Consider the following 19536-nt stretch of genomic DNA (forward strand, 5'->3'; position numbering starts at 1 on the left):
TTGTGATTTCATTAGAAACATATACAAATGAGGATATAACATCCAAAGTTGTAAGGTGAAAGATCTTTATTAAAGAATTTCTATAACTAATTCCAAAATTAGCAACCCAATATACATGGGACTGAAAGGGATTACATGAAAACGAAGGTAGAGAACATAATAATAAGGGTTTAGAGTAACAAAGAGTAAAGAATGATGATCAAAGTTTAGAATCGCATGAATTCAAAGCAACAAAATATAGAATAATACCAAAAATGTCAAATATACAATAGCAGATATTCAAGCGCCAGAATTTCATACAAGAAGATAAGAGTACGCATTTTATGACAAAACATGAGTAAGGCTGAAAAAAAAAAGAAAAGAAAAAAAAAGTCTTACCAAGTAAGAAGACAGAGTAAAAAAGACACAACGCAGTTGAATGTGAAAGTATCATTTGCCCTAAGAAAAACTCTCAATTGTTAAAGAAGACAGAGGGTTTGGATGGTGGTGGTGACAGTAGTGATGATATTGCGCTGTGTAAAAAATGCCCTAGCAGAGATGATAAAAAACACGCTCTCCTCTACCTTTTCAAGTATTCTCTCTCCGTATATGTCTCTCCAAATTTAAGTACTCATTTAAAACGCATCCAATTAAAAAGGTAAGAATTTTTCCCTTTCTTATTTCCTTAATATATATATATATATATATATATATATATATATATATATATATATATATATATATATATATTAAATTATTATATTAAATCAAATCATCCCTCTTTTTTTATTTAATAATAATAATAATATATTATTATTATTATTATTATTTATATACATACACTATTTTTAAAAATAAATATATACGTACATATAAATAAATTATGAATATATTTATTTACTAATCTTATTTATTTATTTATTTTATTAATATTTAAAATATTTGTATAATAACGTTCTTTTATTCATTTTTTATGAGTACATAATCATATTCAAATTATACAGACATATTTATACTTAAATATCATTTACAAATACATATCTTATTATAACAAAAAAATGTATAAAAAATGGAAGATTTGATTCTTTAAGTTAAGATATGTTAAAAATAAAAAAATATTATTTTGATATGAAGTTAAAAAAAAAATTTATTCTCTATTGAGTACAAAAAAGTTCAATGCAACTTGAGAGAATACTTTGTACCCTTAAAGACTGCATAGAGGCTTATAATTGTGTACTAAAAATATAAATATTTTTTGTACATAAATAATTTTAAGAATGACCTACAAACATGGTCAAACAAGAATCAAGTTTCTCCTAAAGGTATTGGATAAAAGGATGGAACCCAAAAAAATACCTTGAGGAGTTGAATTTCTCTTCGGTAGGAACTAAATTGGTGGAAGTAAATTGGTTGGATTTGGAGTGTAAATGTGTCATCTAGTTAAAAGAAAAGCAAACTAGATATCCCTTCACTAATGTCACATGTCATGAGTTTTAGTTTAACTTGTGGGAATCAACTTCCTCTGTTGAACAGTTGAAAAGATTTAAAGTGACGGGAATACCAAAAGATGTTTGGGATAAAAAAAGAGTAAACCAAATATCAGATTAAAATCATTGGACAATAGATTTTCTCTTTATCATGGTTTTACACTATAAAAAGGATTTCAAGCTATCTCTGTAAAGCACTTTTACCTTGACCTTCTTCTAGACCTTTCTTATTTTTGAAGTTGAGAAGCTAGAGAACCCATATTTTTCTCTCCCCAAAATTTCTCTCATTGTTCTTCATTTCATTCATCCCCTTCACGAGTAAAAATTGGCATTCGGGTGTTCCACCAGAACACTCGATAACCATTAACCAACCCCTATCCACTTTAAACAAAGCTCATTCATCCTCTTGTGACATTAGTAGAGGTCTCAACACTTGTTCTCCACCTCTATTTTTCATCATTAGTTCTCGTATTGCTTATTCGTCATTAATAGAAGTGTTTTCCTCACAAGTATACTTATCCTGAATCTCTCATTTTAACCATTTTCTTACACTTAATCTATTTTCCATAAAACTCACCCAAATCATGAAGGCCCGTGATGAAGCGGGGTTTATCAAGACGACCTGTTAATAAAAGTAACTGTCACTAATAAAAGCGCGCGTTTTATCTTTTTTCGCATTTTCTTTATCAACCATCAATACTAGTTGGCGTCAACTGCATGTCTTATATTATTGACGTTTGCCTTTATCAATGGTTAAACCGCGATAAATTTTTCAAAAATACAAAACTACAAAATAAAAGTTACTTACGATTTTATCAACTTTTTAAATTGTCGTTGTTAATTTTACTAATGGCCGTGACCGTCGTTAAAAATGACGTTTCAAAATTTTTAATTTAGCGTGTACATTAAATTTACTAACGCTTAAACGTTAGTAAAATTCAGTTAAATAAAATATAGTATTTTAAGATATCGGTAATATAATTTACGGATGTTTTAACCAAATTTTGTATATACTCTCTCTCTAACCAAATTTTGTAGGATCATTTTTTCATTGATTAGAGTTCTGTTTGTCCGTTCTAAAATTACCGCCGTGTTGACGGTGAAAAGAGCTTTAATTTATTTGGTTTATCTTTTTTATTTTTTGCAATTTTTCACACGTTTTTAACTATTAGTTAATTTAAAATAATATTGACTAAAATATAAATTCTTATTATTGCTAATATTGTTGTTGCTGTTGTTTTATTGTTAGAAGTTGAAGGAATCAATAAAATTTTATTGTATTTAGATATGTTATTAAAATTTATTAATTTTAATGTTATGAAAATATAATTAAATTATTTTTATTATCAAGTATGCATGTTTAGAATGGAAATTTAAACTCTAGAATAAATTTATAGCATTGGAAGGGTAAAATAATTAGGTGTGGAGATATAAGATGGTTAAAATAGGGCTGTTAAATGGGCTAACTCGGCTTATTTAGGTTCGGCCCATTAAGTCTGTGGGTTAAACGGACTGGTCCGTTTAAACTCGTTTTATTCGCGGATAAGAATTTTTAGTTTGGACTGTTTATGGTCAGCCCGATGGGTTAAACGGACCAACCTGTTTATCATTTTATTTTATTTTTTGAAAAATATTTTTGACAAAAAATACTACTTTTAGGTCAAAAACCAATAAAAAAATATTTTTTAACTGACGGGTCGGATTTTCGGGTCAAATCGAAAAAAATATTAGCTAAAAGTGCTACTTTTTTAAAAAAATGTAAAAAAAATTAAACGGACTACCCGTTTAGCTCGCGGGCTAGCCCGTTTAACCCATCATTTTTTTCGGATTAATCGGGCTCAACCCGTTTAACCCGAAATTTAAACGAGCTTAATTTTAGAGGAAAAGTCCATCCATTTAAACGAATAAACAGTTTGGTCCAATTAGTTTAGCTCATTTTGACGGTTCTAGGTTAAAATGACTAACATTAACAAATTATTATTTATTTTAGATGTTGACTGTGGTTAGTAATTGGAAAATATTAATTTCATCACTTTTTTTTCTCTCTCCCCCCTTTTATTTTTTTGGTGACCCCCACTTTAAGTAGCGGGCATGTTACTTTCGTAGTTGCATTCATCTTGCAACTTCGTGTCATGTCAATCAGATTCATCTTTACTTTCGTGTCATATCAACTGAAATTGGAAGTAAATTTGAAGAAGGAAAATACAAAACATAGGATCCATCATTCTATCATTCTTTGGCCAGCTTGTTTTAGCTGACTTTACAAGTTGACCAAAAGGGTAAACGCTAGCTTATTACATGAAAATTTATTAATAATATTCCAAAACTGCTTGTTAAAACTTTAATGGTGAAAATTTTAACTATTTAACATATTAGATACATTAATAATTTAATCATTTTAAATTAAAAAAATGATGGTTCAAAATTTTCGATGAATATATTCAGAATACTTATTAGTAATATTATTAAATATAATTTCTTTTCCTTAATTGTTAATGTAATTTTTCTCTTGAGATCTTATTTTAATTTTGATATGATTAATGATTTTCGATTATTTTTTTATACAAAATCTTTGGGTAACACTATCTTAGATTAAGCAGCAAGTAATAAAAGTAGAACAATATAGACAATCCTATATTTTTTATTATTTTCACAAAAATATACATGTGTATATATAATAGATTTTTTATGTTTTATATTCAACATCCCATTTTTATTTGTATTTGTTCTATTATTTGTTTATGAAAAAAGTATAAACAAAACGCTTTAAATCGGAATAAACAACTTTACGTACGTATTAGAGGCTCCAAAACATTGGTAAAAAAAAGACAAAGTAGTAATAAATAATTATTTAATTTGTTTTGAGATTTTGCTTAATCTTTCTAAATATGGTATTGTTATTTATATAATTATGTCGATCAATGTTATAGGAAAAAGTACGAGGAAGGTCCGTTGGTAAAGGAGAGTTATTTATCATCATTCTTAAGAAAAAAATGCTCCTATATCCATACCGATGCCCGTGTTGTTAGTATAACTAATGTTTGAAAATTTTAAACTTCTCTTATTGTATATATCGTGCTAATTTTAAATCGTCATAACCCAATTTCTTGTATATCTGTAGGAAGCAATTGCGAATATTGAGAGTCAAAATGAATCCTCTAAGTACCTTTCACAAAATGATTTGCTAGCACAAGTTCTTGGAAAGGAGCACCCAGGACAAGTTCGTGCCTTAAGTGCTAGACTATCTCACCCAAGTTTTTGGTAACGCTGCTGCACAACCGTCGGGTTCTGATGTGCCAAATGAAGAATATGAGAGGAGGATTGCAGAATTAACGGCCAAGACAGAAGAAGAGTAGGCAAAGAGACAGTCGATAGAGAAGCTTTTGGGATATCTAACCCGACAGTAAGGAGACAATTTGTCAATTGACGTTGCTACAGAGTTGGATTATTTGGACAGTACACCGACCTCATCGTGTGCAAGGCCATCTTCATCTGGCAATCATGACCCGTAACAAAAATAATAACTTTCAATCCTTGTTATTAGATACTATTAAATTTAAGTTATTTTAGTGTTTTGTGTTTATTTTCTTGAAATTATCGAATTTTACTTTATATTGAATGATGCACTTATGATAATCTCATTCTATATGTTATGTTTGTATATATATAATTTAGTTTGTTATGTTATTTTGTTGCTTTATTTTATTGGAAATTCTTTAAATTAATCAATAATTAATAAATTAAAGTTGAATAAACAAACAGTTATAAATGAGGCAAAATATTTAAAAAAAAGCTAAAATTTTAATGAAAATCAAGAATTTGGCAACAGTTTTTAACCGCCGCAAAACTATTTTTTAATTTGTAATGGTTATTCTAACAATTAGCTTAAACCGTTATTATTTATTTGTCCGTAGCCTATTTTTTAACAAATATTTAGCCGTCGTAATATATTTAGCAGTGGTAAAAAATCGCCACAATATTATCCTAGAATCACCGTAACCCCAGTGGTGTTGTAGTGTATTAACCGAACTTTAGAAGTTGTAACCCTCTGGAAAAAAGAATGCATGGTGAGATAAAAGTAAAAACGGAAACGAATAAACGGGCATTAAAAGGTAGTAAAAGGCGTTGGGAATAATGATTATATTTAATATATTATGTATCAAATAATTTATTATTAGTATTATACTAAAGAGTTACTATAATAAAATTTTAGACTAAATTTAAAAATTTATTAATATAATATTGATCATAATAATAAAAAAAATAGAATTTAATATAAATTATTTTTAATCATAAAATTATTAAAAGGACATTAATAACTTATAATATATATATATATAGAGAGAGAGAGAAAAAGATGGCTATTGAATTGACTTATTTTAAAAAATTTAATGATTATAGTTATTGTATATTATTAATAGAATATTCTCAAAATAAATATATATGATAATAGAATTTCTTTTTATTTGTGATTGTCATGATAATTAATAATGTATTTATAGTAACTCTTTAGTATAATACTAATAATTAATAATGTATTTATTATATAAGTAATGTCAAGTATCCAAAATAAGATAGACAATAATAAAATTATATAATTAATAATATTATACTTATAAGAGAGTGTGAATTATTCTCCTAATTTAATTGATACAAATAATTTTTTTTATAATTATCTTCTCTCATTTAATTACGTTAAAAGTCAATTCCAAATTTAATGTAAATCAAATCTCAAAAAACTCTTTTTCATTATTACAGTCAAAATTCTATAATTTTTTTTAAATAAAAATTTTAATTTTTTATATTTTTAATATTAAAATAATTTTAAATCACCTCAACACATTTTATAAAAAATAAAAAATTATAAATTTAATTAGTCTCTATTTATTGAAAATCAGAAACGTTCAAATTTATTAATTTTTGACCTGTAAAAAAGATAATAAATAAAAAATTAGCACCAATTCAGTGTTTAAAATTATAGATGTTAAATTAAAAAATTTTAACAATTTCTACTATACAACTCATATTTTATATATAGACTATTATAAAATAAAAATAAAAAATAATAAAATAATAAAATATAATCACAAATTAAAAAATAAATTTTTAAAAGTAATTATTAAATCATCATATTATATAAAAAATTTGGTAATATTATTTGTAAAAATTTATTAATTATGGACATTTTATGTATGAACTTACGAAAGTTATAAGTACGAAATTATGAATATTATTAATATAAAATTATGGATGTTATGTGTATAAATTTATAAATGTTATGAGTAAATTTATAGATTAAATAAATTAATTTAAATATTTGATATTTTTTAAAATTTAATATGATAAAATTTTAGATTATTTGTGTTAAAAAACTAGAATAAATCATTTAAGAATGTGCTTTTATTGTTATAATGTAAATGAAATACCATAAATATAAATTATGTATATTCATTTAATAAAAATATAAATTAATAAACGAACATGATTATAATATGCTATTTAATATATGCCATCAATGCTTTTATATGCAATAATTATTACGGTAAAAAAAATACGTGAAAAGATAATAAATAAATATTGTTCTTCTCATTAAATAAAGTTAAAAATAGAAGGTTTTGACTATTCTTGGTTTTTTAAGTTTGGTTTCAAACTTTTTTTTATTATATTTTAATTTTAGATGCCTATTGTATATTTTAGGATGCTAGTTGAATAAATATTGTGAATGATTTAAATATTTGTAAAAGTAATGATTAGTCAATAAAAAATTCGTCAACTATTGGTAAAAAATTTGAGTTCTATGACTATAATAATTGAGATACATAAAATTTTGTTTAAGGAGATTGAAAAAGAAACGAATTTCTTAAGTCATTCGTTGTTCATTATAATAATGGTAATAAGTTAGAACTTGACATTTAAACCATACTCTAAGAGTTAATCAATAGTTGAAAATAAGGAAGGAGTTATACTTTATTTTTCTTGAGTTCTTAGTAAAATTATATTACTTCATATATCGAGTCGTTAAGGAATGTTGTTAGACGCCAATTTTTATTAATAAATTTAGTATGACTAATTTACTATCTGCTTAGTATTGAACTTATAGAGTCACACACTAATGAGTGTTCTAATATTTGTTAAAGAATTATGTAATTATTATTTTAATTTAATCAAATAAATAATTATATTAATTTAAATAGAATATTATTATATTCTTTACTAATACCAATATTATAATAATAATATAATAATTAAGAATATTAAATAAGAATTAAAAATAATTAATTATTTTATTTATAAATTTAAATTCTAGATTTAAATTAGATTCTAATTAATTGATTCTGTTTTAAATTATTGTGATAAGATTTATAAAATTTAAAATATTTAAATTTAAAATTAATAACAATCTCATGTTATATATATATATATATATATATATATATATATATATATATATATGTCAAAAATAAAAAAATACACAAAATTTTATTTTTTTATTTTTATCTTTATATATATAAATATACGTGAGTCTAATTATTAGAAAAAAATTTTGTGATGGTAAAGAATTGCAAAAAAGTTTTATTAATTTAGATTATATATTTATTGGTTAAAGAATTAATAACAAAAATTAATCTCAATATGAATATAAATACGTATATTACTTTCGTACCAATTAAAAAAAAGTTTATTTTTATTAGCATATTTAAATATTTGAATTTAATTTATATTATTCAAATTAAAATTTAAATATAAAATAAAATTTAAATATTACTTTATTACTTTGATGGTGTGTTATAAACATATTGTAATTCTTCAAAAGGTTGATAAATATATTCATCAGTTATATGCGTAATTAATAGTGTTAGAATCAACCATTACAATACACTTATGTTGGGTTGTTTTCTATCTGTATTTTAATGAATAATACTAATTCTATGACTATAAAGTTGGAAACAACCAATAACAACTTTTTATTGTATACTGTATTATTAGATAAGAGAAAGAAGAGTATAAAATAGATAGACCGGGGTATTTTTAGTTGTAAATAAATGAGCATTATTGTCTTATTTAAATAGATGAATCTGCTAATATAACTTTTTTAATGTAATAAATTGTAACAATAAAATAAAGTTTGTTAACTAATGGCATAAGTCTATTAAATATATTATATCTAATATTATATATTTATTTTAAAATAATTAATAAATATAAAACAAAATAATTTTAGATAAATTTAAGTTGATTTTTATTATCTTTCAAATATTTCTATAAATTGAGAGGGACTACTTAATAGAATATAATCCTGGTATTAAGTAATTAATGACCTTAAACATTTTTTAAGCTATTAAATCGCGAACGGACTCCAAAGTCTAGAAGTAAGACAAAGGCCCATGGAAATGCCGCATACTCAAATTAAGGTGGTCAACAGTTCAACACAACGGTCAAAACGAAAACAACCAACTATTCTTAGTTAATTTGGCATTTAAAGTAGCTAATTGAATCATTAATGTGAGGGAAAGACCAAAACTAATACAAGGGTTTAGTTAAGAGTTAATATTTAATTTGATTTTTGAATTTATAGTGAATTTTAATTTAATTTTTAAAATTTTAATTGATTTTATTTAATCTCTAAATTTAATAAATATTACTTATATTAATTTTTGGGATAATTTTTAGTATATAAAAATTAATAGAGTTTTGATATAAATAATTAGATGTCCTACTGAAATTTATAAAATGATATCGTTTTAGATTTGCATTCAAATAGTCCAAAAATAATACAAAATCACTTGTTTTGGGAGAAAAAGTTTTAATAAACACCACTTATAATATTATTTTTTACCTATTTGAATGTCAAAATAAAAATGATAATATTTTACCGAGTTTAATGTGGCATCCAACTATCCACGTCAGCATTTCGTTTACGTCTGAACGTCGAAATTATTTCAAGAACTAATATGAGTCAAATTCACAAAGTTTAAAAGTTAAATAGAGACAATAAAATTTAGGAACTAAATTAAGATTCACATGCAAATTCAAGGAACAAATTGAACATCATTTCATTTAATTAATTTGTGTTTTTGAGCATATACTGAGATAATTATTAGTTAAAACTTTTTAAATTTTTTATTTAATCAAAATTAAAATTTTAAATTTTATATATTTTTTATAAAAACTTTTTCAATTAGCTAAATCCTACTTACTATTAGAATAATGATATTTTTTATTTTTATCTTTTATAATATCACTCTATACAAATTTTTTTTGTATTGTATATTTTTATAAATTTATTAAAAAAAATGACATTATCAAAATCAGAACAACAATATGTTTAGCCTTAACAATTGGTTATATAAAAAGAAAAAATCTCATTTAATAAGTTATTCATAAGTAATTAAGTAGTTTTACTCTCTTTTTACGATTTTTTTAAATAAATAAAATAAATTTTTTATTTATAGATATAAGTTATTTGAAAAAATTGGAATTTGAATTTAGGTGAATTAATTTGATATAGGAGATAATGACTACAATTTTTTATTCTATTTTTGTTAAAAGTCAATTTTTTGATTTTTTTTAACTAAATAGAGGTATCCGTCACAAAGATCCTCTATCTTTTTACCTTTTTCTTTTTTATATAGAATAATTATTCTTTTTACTAAACAAGACAAAGCAAAATGATCTCATTGAAGGTATTCATATCAATCAAAGATGTCTTACTGTTAATTATTTATTGTTTGCAGATGACTCAATTCTTTTTTGCAAAGCGTCAGAAAATAGTTGTGACAATATTCTCAGTCTTCTTTAATCATACAAGAAGTTCAATGTCCAAAAAGTTAATTTGCATAAATCAACCTTATTCTTTAGTAATAATACTCCTCTTGCTGCTCCATTACTATTGGCTTGGAAATTAGAAATTGCTCATATTAGTGCACATAATAAAGGAAATGAGTTCAAAGGTGGAAAAGGCCAACTTCAGAGAAATCAAGGACAAGATGAGGGAGCGAGTTCAAGGGTGAAAAAGAAAACTTCTCTCTTCTGCAGGTAGGCATGTTCTAATAAAAACTATTGAAGAGGTTATCCCAATTTATTCGTTATTATGTTTCCGTCTTTCTGACACTTTAATTAGGGAGATTCACAATATACTCTCCCAATTTTGGTATGATAAAAAAGGTACAGAACAAAAAATGGTATGGATTAGTTGGGATACTATGACAAGCCGAAATTGGAAGGAGGACTAGGTTTTAAGGACATAGGGGCTCAGAATTTGGCGCTATTAGCAAAACAATGTTGGAAGGTTGTCTCTCAACCACAATCACTCCTATCTAGACTCCTCAAAGGTAAATATTTTCGATATAGTTCTATAATGAATGCAGAGATCGGAGCAGTACCTTCGTGGGAGTAACGTAGCATATTGGAAGGACGTAAGGTTGTTGAAAAAGGGGCTAAACGAGTTAGTGATGGGTCCAGTATCCGAATCTTCAGAGATCCTTGACTTGCTCCTTCATATCCTTGTGTTTTTCCTCCATTTGAAACTTTCAATCTGCAAAATCAACCACTCTTGAAGGTCAAGAACTTAATACTTTCTAATGGTCTGTGGAATCAAACTCTATTTAGAAGCATTTTTCTAATGGTCAATGTGTGCTAGCAACAACAATTGGGGTGGAGAAAATAAAATTTGTTGGGCCTTTAAAAAATGTGGTTTGTATAAAGCGAGTAATGGGTATCGTCTGTCTTATGGGTTGTCGCATCCTCCTATTGAATTTTACCCAAAGATTATGACACAACGAAATTTGTGGCAAAAACTGTGGAAGTTGAAAATCTCGGCGAAGATTAAGATTTTTCTTTAGAGAAGCTTCTATGAAAAGCTTTCAGTGCTACAAAAGTTTCATCATTGCATTCCATCGATTCAACCCACCTGCCGAAGATGCTTACAATTTCAAAAAATAATCAATCATTACATCTTTCATTATGAGAAATCAAAGGAGATTTGGTTAAAAATGGGTTTATTGGCTACGATAAGAGGCACCGAAGACTCTGATTTCTATGTTGAGTGAAACTTGAGAATGAAGGTCTTGCGTATCCAACCCAATAGTTCCTCTCAAAGGATGATGATGGTAATTTTGGGCTGGTCCTTATGGAAGGCTAGGAACAAGTTCATCTTTGATAATGTATCAACTACTGTGGAAGAGATAATAGCGTCGACTTTGAAGTTGCAGAAGGAGTTTCAACAAATCCCCAATTCCTAATTGATGAGCACTTTACTTTCTTTTATTTCTCTTATTAGATTATTATATGATATTACCTCTATAGTAGAGCATTGGGAGTCTCTTGTTTTTTTTCTTGTCCCATATATGGACACTTTTATATTTCTTTCATTTCATAAATAGAATTATCTGACTTTGGAAAAAAAAAGTTATTTGAAACATTTTTATCGATTTGTGCAGCATGTCTTATCTCGTTTCCAATGTAAACGAAATAAATATTTACATATCTTATTTACACTATATATGAGATAAGACACGTCAGCAAATACACATATCACGTTTGTACATGTGATCTGACGCATAACTTATCTCGTTTATAATGTAAATGAGATATGCAATACTTATTTCATTTACACTGTAAACAAGATAAGGTTTACACGTGCCTATATATGTAACTCGTTCACAGTGCCTATAATATCACTATCCATACCCATCAATCTTTATTTCTCTCTTTGTCAAATATTTTGTTGATATTCCTGAGATACTTAAATGTTATGGGGCATACAGATGCACGGGACGATCACATCAACTGCTTGAATGCTATTTGGCACATTGCAGGAACAATCGACTTCTAAGTCAATGTTGTTGTTTTTATCTTTTAAATAAATAAGCATGTGTGATTATAGTTAGGATACTTTTATAAATTTGGTATTGTTATACATGAGTAGAATAGATTATATTTTGGTAATATAAAATAGATTAGTTAGCAAATTATTAACATTTGTTAGGTGTCAAATGTATTTTTAGTAAATGTTAATTTACTAATTAATTTAATTCAATTCATTCATTAATTGTTTATTACGTTATCTTATTTTTTTAAGTCGAATTTTATATTTTTAATTTAAATTTTGGATATGCTAAAGAACTTGGTTTGAAATCCAAGATTTTACGATTGAAATATATTTGTTATTAAAAGATTTCATTGTTTAACAGAAACCTCACCTATTACTATCTAGCCGGGTGAGCCACACTCTTGTACTGCCGGATGTTATTGTTATTTACCTGCGGAAGATTGGGATTGGCAACACGGTACAGTTAGGGGTGGAAACAGGTCAGGGCAAGCCAGGCTTTGCTCTTAACAGGCTAAAGTCTGGCCTGTCATACAGTTGATTGGCTTGAGCTTGGTCTGCAGCCTGTTATAGGCTCTTTATAAAGTACTAGACCTGGCCTGACCTGAAGCCTGTTAAAAGGCCTGATAATTTTTTTTACAAAAATAAAAATATTATTTAAAAAATTATTTTTTAATAAAAATATTTATATGTAATATGTCATATATTTAATATTTATAAAACAATTTAAACTTTTAAACATATTTAAAATATACAAAAATATTTATAATAAAATATAATAAATTTAAAATATCTCATAATTTTATTAATAATAAATAATTATTTATATATTTAATTATATTTTAACAGGCACAAACAGGCCTGACAAATCTATAAGGCTAATTAATGAGCCTGTGCTTGGCCTATTAATGTATTAAGGCTTTTAAAAGAGGCCAGGCCAAATACAGGCCAGTCTGCAGGCCCATGGCAGGTCGCCTGACCTTTTTCCACCCATAGGTACAGTTTAGGACTTCATATTTTACAACTTCCTAATCATTGCATTCGTGGAGCGATGACATCCAGATGTCCACACTTATCAGTTACCACCTATCATGAAGTGAGTGCACCATCACTCAATGTCACTGTTTCGCATGTAACAATTGGGATACAGTGTTACAACCAAAAACTCACTACTACTAGACATTTCTACTAAATTTATTGAAGAAACGGATGAAAAGAAGGATTGAGATATTTGTGGAGAATACCAATAATTTGTAGATCTTTTTATAGTTGATTAAATTTTATCGTACTATATCTCGTTTACAGTGACATTTTAACTTGACCTATATCACATTTACAGTAAATAAAATAAGTACGTGTATATCTCATTTATATTATAAATAAAATACCTAGAAAGCGCTCTCTTCTATCTATCATATGTACAAACGTGATATGTATATTTTATTCACACTTTAAATGAGATAAAACATACTGCACAAATTAATAAAAATATTTCAAATTATTTATATTTATAAATAAAATATTTATTTTATTTATTTTAAAAAAATCCTTTTTTAACTCTTACATGTTCTACTAATGTAAGAAACAAACTGCAACTCTTTTTTTTTTTATTCTTTCTCTTTCCATGCATGTTTTCTCCCTAAAAATCACACTGCAACACACATATATAGACGGAGAGTATTTTTAGATAGTGGTTTTTTTATAGATTAGAAATAAAATTGAAAATTTCAAACTAAAATTTTAATTTTATATAAGATATAAAATTTTAATTCTTTTTAATATTTTAAAAAAATAAAAATATAAAAAAATCTAAAAACACAAATTAAAATTTTAATAATATTATTTTTAATAATCAAGTTATATTTATCTTGAATCAAATAAAATATTAAAATATAATTTGATACTAAATATAATATAAAAATTTAATTTAATCTCAATTTTACAATCTTTATTTTTCAATCTCAATCTCTTAATCTTAATCTTATTTTCAAACGTAACCTTATAAAAAGTAAGATTTTATTTATTAAACTATTAGTAAATAAAATCTTCAAATAAAAAAATCATGTCCATTTTTAGAGATGCCTTCACGTTTTTACCGAAGGCTTGACCATCCATAATTTCTGCCTTCCACGGCTTCCAGCAGGCCGTCGATATCTGGGAGCTATGTAGCAGTGATTTTAGTTAAATATTGTACAAATATTTTTATTATTTAAGGCTCAAACACTTAACTTTTTATTTTTAAATTATACACTACTATTAAAGTGCTAATAGACTAAGATTACTGTACAAATTCATGTAAAATTCAATAATATAATACATCGGGAAAAAAAAATCGTAACACATACACTACACGCTAATACACATTTACACATATACATATTAGATTATAATGACATATATATATATTAAAAATTAATCATTAAATTAATTAATTATATAAAATATATATTAAAATATAAAATATACATTAAAATAAATTAAATAATATATATTTATATATAAATATATAATAATTAATTTAATAATTAATTTTTAATGTATAAATAATATTTTTTGTTAACAATTTTGGAAAGAACATGACCATTTTAGACTCTGATTCAGCCGCTGCTTGCAGGTGTTCTTTTGTATACCCCTTGTCTTATCATGCATATCGAGTAGAACGTATAGAATTTTTATAGTAATGTTAGGAAGATAATAATAACTTAAAGTTATTTAATTTAATTTAATATTAATAATTATATATTTATTGTATTTAAAATTATTTAATTATTTTAAGAATAATTAAAAAATATAAAAGAAAATAATTTTAAATTATTTAGATTAATTTTTATGATAATGTTAAAAAAACAAAAATAATCAAAATTTATTTTATTTAATATTTATTAATTATTACTAGAATTAATATATATTAAATAAGACAAATTTTTATCTATTTTTAGTTATTTTCTGTTATTAAATATTTTTAATTTTCTATTATGTCTCAAATATTTTTGTAATTTTTATTTTACATCTATCTCTAATAGTATAGAATTTAAAGGAAAAAATAGGATGTAGTATAACTTTATTAATTGAAGTTTTTTTTATATATTATAGTAATTTTGTCTCTTTATACATCTTTTTAATTACGATATTTTTATGTTTATTCTATATCTTTTAAAAGAGGAATAAAAAAAATAATTTTTAAATGGAGAGATTTGTTGAACAAAAATACTATATAAACATAAAAAATATCATTAAATTAATTATTATATATTTGTATATAAATACATGTGTAGTTTAATTTATTTTTTAATTTATATTCTACTTTAGTGACTAATTTTAGCATATATTTAATATAATTATTTTAAAATAATAAAATACAAAATTAATCAACATTAAATTTTTATCATTTTTATAACTTGTGAATTTAACTATTTTAAAAAAATAATTAGATATTTATTCATTTTACCATGTTTTCTTATGTTAAAAAAATGACCTTTAACAAAATGTAGTTATTATTATTATTTTTTTGTTGGGCACAATAAAGACACCACAAAACCGGCAAATTAGTCAAACTGTTCATATATAATTGTTTATGAATTAAATTACACATTAGAAAAGGAAGTAAACTACAAAACCTGGAATAATTTCTCATAAATTAGTAAAACTATCATATATTAATCGAGTGGTTAATTTATTCATCTATTTAAACAAGTATCAAAATTTTAAATTTAAATTAAAAATATAAACAAAGCTCAAGTCCAACCTTTAAATAGAAAATTTGTAAGAAACTAGGAAATTAATTTTTCATGTATCGGGTTGAAAAACACAGTTGTGGACTTGTGGGAGACCGAAAAATGAAAACCTTATTTGTTTCTCCTAATCCTATATCATAATACTAATACTAACTAACAGGGTATGTGTGATTAAAAGCAAAAGTGGTACCCGACAAATAGATACCCCGTTATTGAGTTCCATCTTTTGATGTACACATTGCGCACGCACTCATCGTTTTCTTTTGTAGACTTTTGCTTTGCGGCATCACACTTGCACCAAAAAAGCCCCTTCCATTTTTTTTTTCCCTTTCCCTTTTGCTCTTTATGCTCCTCCCGCTTCTGCGTGCTACATAACATAACATTCTCACCATTTTCCTCAAAATAATAATAATTAAATAAACAAATCAATTAAAAGTCTAGGATTCATATGCACCACCGCTCTGGACCCCAACTCAAACCGGCCACCACCGCAATCAGCGCTTTTGCCACGCCCAGTCACCAATTCACACTCCACATTTTCATTGCTTTTGTTTTCAACGGGACAATAGTTGGTCTTCCGAAACAAGAGGATCCAAAATCAAATCAAAATTAGAATTGAATAACACTTAATTAGCAATTTTGAAACACATAATAATAAAAATAATAAATATATTACACATTTTCCAACCACCTAATATTATTCGGGCAAAAAGTATAAGAAAAATCTAAACAAAACTTCACTGAACTCAATTAAGTCCCCTCTCCATTAGCCAGGAGTATCTAACAAAGAAATAAATAATAATAATATTCAAAATGAAAGGCATCCGCAATTTTTTATTTAATTATTTTGGGATGTGTTTCGTCAGACTGCCACCGGAAGCAAAACCAAAATCTGCCGTGAAATGAAACCGGCAAGGCAACAGCGAGGGCAGCGCAGCAGTAAAAAAGTAAACGATTTGTTTGGTTTATAGAAGGACGAGAGGATCAGAAGCCAACAAAATATCTTGGAAGTAATCATCGTCCATTTGGCAAAAGCTAGATGATGGAGTTGGAGTTGGATTACAAGCCTTCTCGAAATCGATGAGTGAATCAGCCAGAACAATGCTACTGTTATAGTTCTTCATGCTTAATTCTTGATCCTCTTCTGCGCACCAAAACGACGTCGTCTTTGTTTCCCCAAATAATCCTTTCTCTTCTTCCTCCTCGAACATCACTGGGTACTGCGGCGTTTGGAAATCGAACACCTCATCCCAAACCGGCATCATTTCCAAACCCAAGAACTCACCAGTCTCCTCGAACAAGCTCGTTTCGCCTTGGCACTCTCCGAATACTTCTTCCATTGAAACTGAACCTGAACCTGACACGTCATCACTACTACAATGGAGGAACGACTGTTTCTTTGCTTGCTCTGACGATTCCGTTTCGCTGCTTCTGAATTGGAGAACTGAGGTTGGGGATGAGAGGTTCAGACACCGGTGATCTTCTGAACCGGAGTCGTAGCCGGACCCGGAGCCGGAAGCTTCTGCAGTTACAACCACCTTCATTTCTGGTTTCACGGCGGTGGTTGTTTCTGCTTCTTCTTCTTCTTGTGGTTCTGGCTGTGGCTGTGGTTCTCCGCGCTGCGGTGGAGTGATGAAGTTTGTGAGAGCGTCAGGGCCACGAATTTGAATGGCCGCATTGTCATAAACCATGGCAGCTTCTTCCGCTGTGTCGTAGGTTCCCAGCCAGAGACGAACTCTTCTCGCCGGATCTCTAATCTCCGCCGCCCACTTCCCCCATGGTCTTTGCCTTACACCGCGGAACTTCCTCCCTCCGTTGGTGGTCACCGGAGCCTTGGCCGGCCGGCGGCAAGAAGCAGCAGCGTCGCCAGCGTTTGCAGTAGCCCTTTTCTTATTGTGTGCGGCGGAGACAGCGTTCTTGGTGGAAGCGGGTTCGATTTGAATGCTGTTGATGTAACGCTTTACTCTCTTGCGAGAAGAAGAGAGGAAGTGTTGTTCTGCTTCATCGGCGGAGGAGTCAGTGGCGTCTGGATCGGTGTAAGACACACGCACCGTTCTGGGTTCTATGGTGGATTTCTTGTTGTGTTTGGTGAACTTGTTAGTGACAGTGCGGTGAACTGTGTATTTGCATAGGATGCTATTGCTTTGTTCCATAACGACGTCGTTGTTGTCGTAGCAGTAGCTGTTCATGGTGTCGAAGGGGAAATGAATAAGGTTGGGTTAATAAATAAGAGGATGAGACTTGAGGGAGAAGCTTGAAGAAGAAGAAGAAGAGGTTTTTTTTGACGAAATGTTATATAAAGACATGAAAAGCTATTAGAAATGGAAGGTGTTGATGATGGAAATGGAGGAGGAAGAGAGTGATGGGAATAAAGAGAAAAGCGTAACTTTTGATGAGAAAAAAAACATGAGACTGTGTATGTGTGTCTTCAACCCAAGAAAGGATAAAAAAGGGGGCTTAAGGGTGAAGCTGAAAGCAGAATTATTGGGGGAATGGAATGGAATGGAATGAATGAATGATGATGGTGGTAAGTGATGGCGGAGACCTTCCTTGAAACTTCTTCTCCCTTTAAAGGGAAAGAAACCTTCCGATTCAAAGCTAGAAGAGAAAGATTCAGATTCTTCTTTCTTCTTTAGAAATGATATGAAAAAAATGTTATTTGAGTGGAGCAGTAGTAGTGAGAAATGAGAATGAAAAAGAGAGAGTATGAAACAAGAGTTCAGTTGCTGAGGAGACCGAAACACCGAACTGGATGTTTTTATAGGATCCCCACCAGCCGAAACCGAAAAAACATCGCAATTTTGGACTCAATAAATTAAAATTAAATGCTTTCTCTTTTTTTCCATTTCTATTTTCATTTTTCTAGCACCAGATATTTATTTCCATTTTCCGTTTCAGTGGAAAAATTGGAAAAAGAGAAAAGATTTTATTATGGAGCCGGTGGTGAAACACGCATGACTCATCGACGCGCCGCATCGCTTAGATTTTGACACGTTGCATGGGTGTGGCCCACTCGGAAGATTGCAGGATCGAACGGTGGAGATTTGAGTTGAGTTATCATATGGCACGGTCTCGATTCTCGAATGTTGAGATGCGAGTCACGTGACACCAAGATACCCGGGGTTTTGTAACTTATTAATCTAACAAATTAGTTTGACTAATCAAATGGTGGTGTTTTACTGTTTTCAGTTTTGAGCTTTAATTTTTCTTCCGAAATCAGCTTTTTCGCTCGTGTAAAGCCAAATCAATGCAAGTGTAAAAACGTGAGAGGGGAGGGTATTTTGGTAATAATGTGATTCTATGGACTGGAAACACTTCATCTCTGGCTGGCTAGTGAATTGTTTGTGGTGGGTGTGTCATGTGTGTGGGTGAATTTTTGTTTTGATTTTTAATTTTTTATAACGGTCAAAATGTTTTACTGCTAACCTTTGTTTATAAATTTCTTAAACGTGTTATTTGAACATAGTAAAAGATTAGATATTTGTTGGCACTCAACTTGGTTCAACGT

The 19536-nt window shown here is 27.7% G+C and overlaps 1 protein-coding gene across 1 annotated transcript; it reads right to left on the bottom strand.

Annotated features, from left to right (window-relative positions):
* Positions 1-16709: 16709 nt before the first annotated feature.
* LOC130945010 (ethylene-responsive transcription factor CRF3-like) lies at positions 16710-18827 on the bottom strand. Its single transcript, XM_057873645.1, has one exon. The coding sequence runs from the start codon at positions 18215-18217 to the stop codon at positions 16994-16996; it is 1224 nt and encodes a 407-aa protein (XP_057729628.1). The 5' UTR covers positions 18218-18827; the 3' UTR covers positions 16710-16993.
* Positions 18828-19536: the final 709 nt, after the last annotated feature.

Source organism: Arachis stenosperma, chromosome 8, assembly GCF_014773155.1.
Source record: "Arachis stenosperma cultivar V10309 chromosome 8, arast.V10309.gnm1.PFL2, whole genome shotgun sequence".
Taxonomy (NCBI): domain Eukaryota; kingdom Viridiplantae; phylum Streptophyta; class Magnoliopsida; order Fabales; family Fabaceae; genus Arachis; species Arachis stenosperma.

Bases quoted from the DNA above. Each gene is read 5' to 3' on its own strand.
- LOC130945010 (XM_057873645.1), bottom strand. From the start codon at position 18,217: ATGAACAGCTACTGCTACGACAACAACGACGTCGTTATGGAACAAAGC.